Below are 5,000 nucleotides of genomic sequence, written 5' to 3'. Positions count from 1 at the left end.
GAAGATGGGTGCCTCAGGGTCCTTGTTGATGGCCACAATGGTCTTTGAGTCTTTCATACCGGCCAGGTGCTGGATGGCTCCACTGATTCCAACAGCAATGTACAGCTCTGGGGCCACAATCTTTCCCGTCTGACCAACCTGTTTGACAGATAAATAAAGAATAGATGTGATAATTTTAGTCTACAAAATTACCTCAACAACCAACTGATCCATTTGGTAGAGCACAGATCTTTAGCCTTTCCTTGAAATCTCTTGAAACTGCCTATTTCTATGATTCCTTACCTGCATGTCATTGGGGACAAAGCCAGCATCGACAGCAGCCCTAGAGGCACCAACAGCTGCATTAAGCTTGTCTGCCAGTTTGTACAGCATTTCAAAGTTGTCTCCACTCTTCATGCCACGACCTCCACTAACAACAGTCTAGTGGAACAAAGACAAAATTAATATTTATTTTGTGGAGGACAAACTTCTAAAAATAGTATTGAGTAAACCTAACTAAACACACACATTACCCATTGCACATTTCAAATGATAATATCACATTATGAATTTCTACCAGTTTTCCTTAGTTATTGGGTAACTGCAAAACCATATTACCTTGGCAGCAGTCAGCTCTGGGCGGTCAGACTTGGACAATTCCTGGCCAATGAACTGGGACATATCAATAGGTAGATCAGAAACAGGAAGAGGCTCACTCCCTGCACTTCCACCACTAAGCTCAGCTGGCTCAAAGCTTGTTCCACGTACTGTAATTACCTGAGATGAAAAAGTTAGGGATTGGATGAAGTTTCTGAAAGACGTGCTACTTTCAGGCGGCAAGAGAAGAGGTACAGTCTACCCTCGCTAAAACTGACATTGAAATTCAGGATCCCTTTTACTACAGACAAATAGCCACCTACCCAATCCCAACGGGCCCGGCGATTAGTGGAAACCCCCTAGTGGAAACCCCCCTACGCCGGGCCTATGCAATATTGCATCGGGAACGTCACACTGGTGTGTTGCCCCGTCATCAGGCATTTAGCTGTGTCACACAGGTGTGACGCACCATCATCATAGGGTTAAGATTGATGGCGGTAGATCAAACCTGATGCAATAATTACCATTGAGTCAGGGACAGAAAAAGCTAGATGGGTATGAAAGGCTTTCTGTTGGTCTTCCTGGGTTGTTCCATTCCTATTTTCAAAAATCTGTTGGTATCTGGTGTGATTCCTCCACACACACACCAATCCCCTATTCTCACCCACACTCCCAAAAGTGCCTCTTGCTTACTCTATCTTCCTTCTCAGCAACTAATAAAATTTTGAAGCTTTGTAACCTGTCATATCATCATACAATAAATATTTTCTAGTCTGAAAAAATCAATCTCTTTAAATACTAATATATAACTTCAGTGCCATGATATTTCATTCAAACAAGTACCAAGAGACTGTAATGGCAGTGCTAAAAACTGACCTTGACAGCATCCTTGCTCTTGAGGGTCATGAGAGCATTGCCAGCATAAATAGACCTCACGAATGTATCAGGAGCCTTGACCTCAATGATGTCACTTATGGGAGACACATCCAGCTTGGCTGCAATACGTGGCAACAACGATTTCCCAAGGGCTGAGGCTCCAGCTATGAATGGAAAAAGATGAGCTGTCATATGAGTGTATACTTACAATAAACAGAAAATGGATACAGCTGTATTCAATTGAGATGCAACAAGCTCTTGAGTGACACAGAAAAGAGAGAGAAAGAGAAAGAGGGAGGGAGAGGGAGAGGGAGAGGAGAGGGAGAGGGAAGGGAGAGGGAGAGGGAGGGGAAGGGAGAGGGAGAGGGGGAGGGGAGGGGGAGGGAGAAGGGGAGGGGGAAGGGGGAGAGAGAGAGAGGGAGAGAGAGAAGAGAGGAGAGAGAGGGAGAGAGAGAGAGAGAGAGAGAGAGAGAGAGAGAGAGAGAGAGAGAGAGAGAGAGAGAGAGAGAGAGAGAGAGAGAGAGAGATAAAGAGAGAGAGAGAAAGAGAGAGAGAGAAAGAGAGAGAGAAAGAGAGAGAGAAAGAGAGAGAGAAAGAGAGAGAGAAAGAGAGAGAGAAAGAGAGAGAGAAAAAGAGAGAGAAAAAGAGAGAGAAAGAGAGAATAAAAAGTTATTTTTTTGAATTTTGAAACAATTTTTGATATACAAAGTTTTCATGGCTCACAACTGAACTTAATGCGATGAATAAAATTAATATGAAAAAGAGTGATGCTGCTGCTACTACCAACACTCGTTAGTTAACCCATTCACGCCGGGGCGGAATTTCGCCTACTCCCGATAACGCCGGGAAGATTTCAAGCGCGCAACCGTTCGTGCCGGGGTGTTTTCCCGCTGCGCGCGGTCGCTCTGACGCTCGCAGAGCGTTTTTCACCCACCCTATCCTTATGGTTTGCGTGATTGCGTCTAAAGTGTAGTCATGTGTAGAAAGTAGTGCTATGTTCAGAGGATGTATATCAGTCGAAAAAGATGTTACAGCACTGTTTTTTTAGTGTTATTCTATTGAACTTTTTCCATATTCTTTACTCCTATGTTGAAATTCCAATGGGGAGTTGAAGCATTCTTCTAGGGAGGTAAAAAACATAGTTTTTTTTTTCAATTTTTTTTTTTCTTCCTAAAAGAAAAGAAAGAGAATATGAACAACCATACATGTGCATACAAGTGAATGCAAGTAACAGCAATGTTTTTTCAAGTGTCATTTTCTTTTAGTGGGGCAACAAAAAGATGTTATATAATTTTTTTTTTTTTTTTTTTTTATTCCTCGGCCAATTACTATTGATTTTACGATAGTCTTTCGACTCAGATCATCATATTCAACAAATCAGAAACAGAAATCACCATGCCGTACTCAAGATTACGTATGTACCTTTGACGTCATTCATATTACGTTATATCCCATTTTCTACTATTTAGAAGGATAAACTAAAGTAGCTAAGACAAATCAAGTATGAAAATCGAATTGTACTAAGAATAATCTATCATTCTAATGCGGACGTTTCAGCACGTCGCTACTGGCCTCCCGGCGCGCGGGCCGAAAATGTAGCACGTGCCAGGACGTCACCCGGGTCCGGGGCTTTTTTCGACCACGTGTCAGCACGTCAACCGGCGCGAATGGGTTAACAGCGCTCAAATATTACAATCACAATAACTAAATAACATAAGCACAATAATCATAACACTATCATTATCTCAGTAAAACATACCAACAATGTGAGTGTAGTTGAACTGATTCTGGGAAGCAAGCACAATGGGTGCCAGGCGTTCAGGGAGGAAGCCCACAAGAGCATCGGAATCAGCAACAAGAATCTTGCTGACGCCAGTGGCTTTGGTTAGCTCTTCAACCACCTGGAGAAAATCATTTCCATGAAATACTAATGTACCTTATAATTAAGAATAAAAAAAAGATAAATGTGACCACAATACTTTCTCCTCTTCTTATATTGGTTGGATTCTGTTTATTGAATACATTGAATACTAATGTGTTCTGTGATGGATGGGTTAATAAATGAAGCTCAACATGATAACTGCACACTGTCCACAACCCTCCACCACATACTTTCTAGCCAGATAGATCTGGTACTGGATCCCTGCTCGATAAAGACACCATCAAGGAGATCCACCTTGCCAGAATATACTGGTTGACGTGATTGTTTCCGCATGAGGACAATGGCCAGGGCACTGGTGAGTTTAAATAATTTGTCCCTCCAAAACAATGTAAACAAAATTCAATCTGAATTACATAGGCAATCAAACCCTACTGCTCGAGAAAAGCCGAGCAGAAATACCATAAAAAATTCCTACCTTCGAGCAATTGTGGCCGGCAACCAGGCAGGACACGTCGCCGCCCAGCTTCTTGGCTGCTGTAATTGCGCTGAGGGTTACGGGTGTGAGGGTGGTGTTGTCGTGCTCAGCCACCACCAGCGTGGACTGGAAGCGACGGCTGGCAGCCTGAAAAAGTTCAACCTGGTTAAGCAATGCAGCAAGAAGGGCAAGAAGGGGAAACAGAAACAAAATGGAAAAAAACACTCAAAATGGGCAAAAAAGATGAAGATGAAGATACAAAGAGAAAATCATGAAAACAAAGGAAAAAAAGCATAATATAAATAAACAATAAAGAAGACAATCATTGATGATATAACTGTCTACTGAACAGTTAACTGATGATATTTACAAGTAAAAATCCCTTTATAAATGTAAATACTCTCCAAAGCACCAACAAATAAAACTAATAAGCCTGTGTATTCCTCTGGGCTTTGATCATTGGGATTATCTAAAAGGCCTAAAGTCAGCCTTCTGTCCTCATTCGATATTACTTATTGCCAGCAGTTTTTTTCTTTACATGAAAGGTAAAATCTGCATCGTGTTTAAATATGAAAGAATCATTTACCTTAGAGCGTAGAAAATGACATTTAAAAAGCAAGAAATTATACAATCTTTGGGTACAGACTCCCAACGCAAAACATATCTAAAACACCCATATTTCGCCACATACTCCATCAAATCAAAGCTCTACACATCCTAACAGGATCCCTCGAGGAATTAAAGGCCATTAAATCTACCTGGCAAAGGCGAGTGGCGTTCCTTGTTACAGCAAACATCTTGTCCGGCCAAAGTTTGTCTTCTTCTTCACCGTGATATAACTCGGGTACTTTCTTCGTCTGCTAAACTTAGCTAGAAGTGCTAGATTTGTTTATTTGTCTATCCAGTTTTGATGTGTTGGTCCGATTTATCTGAATTTGATCTAATCTGAGAACAAAAATAATTGATGTTGATTTAAGTACGCTTTGTTTGGTAAGAATTAGTTTTATGGATACTTGGTACAGAAAGCACACATGACGTAAGTTGTTCCATTATAACTCTTAATGGCGAGTTAAACCTTAAACAATAGATAATTACATTTGTTAATTATAATTCCAAGTTCCTGATTAATTTCAACGGTCTGTATTTTTCTTCATAAAATTTCGTAACAAATGCTATAACATAGCACAAAGC

The 5,000-nt window shown here is 41.0% G+C and overlaps 1 protein-coding gene across 1 annotated transcript in view; it reads right to left on the bottom strand.

Moving 5' to 3' along the window:
- Positions 1 to 4,727, bottom strand: part of wal (electron transfer flavoprotein subunit alpha wal) — a 5,366-nt gene extending 639 nt beyond the window's left edge. Inside the window, exons 1-7 of the mRNA XM_043037925.2 lie at positions 4,568 to 4,727; positions 3,810 to 3,956; positions 3,212 to 3,353; positions 1,453 to 1,616; positions 598 to 756; positions 283 to 420; positions 1 to 138 (exon numbers count right to left, since the gene is read on the bottom strand). The exon at positions 1 to 138 is cut by the window's left edge and continues 3 nt beyond it. Of these exons, the coding sequence (XP_042893859.1) occupies positions 1 to 138; positions 283 to 420; positions 598 to 756; positions 1,453 to 1,616; positions 3,212 to 3,353; positions 3,810 to 3,956; positions 4,568 to 4,606 (927 nt within the window). The 5' untranslated portion in view covers positions 4,607 to 4,727. The remainder of the gene's footprint in view (positions 139 to 282; positions 421 to 597; positions 757 to 1,452; positions 1,617 to 3,211; positions 3,354 to 3,809; positions 3,957 to 4,567) is intronic.
- Between the last annotated feature and the right edge of the window lie 273 nt (positions 4,728 to 5,000).

This window comes from Penaeus japonicus, unplaced genomic scaffold (assembly GCF_977035675.1).
Source record: "Penaeus japonicus unplaced genomic scaffold, GWHDUDI00000001_assembly GWHDUDI00000011, whole genome shotgun sequence".
Classification (NCBI taxonomy): domain Eukaryota; kingdom Metazoa; phylum Arthropoda; class Malacostraca; order Decapoda; family Penaeidae; genus Penaeus; species Penaeus japonicus.
Note: the sequence above shows the minus strand (reverse complement) of the source record. Positions and strands in the feature narration are given on the sequence as shown.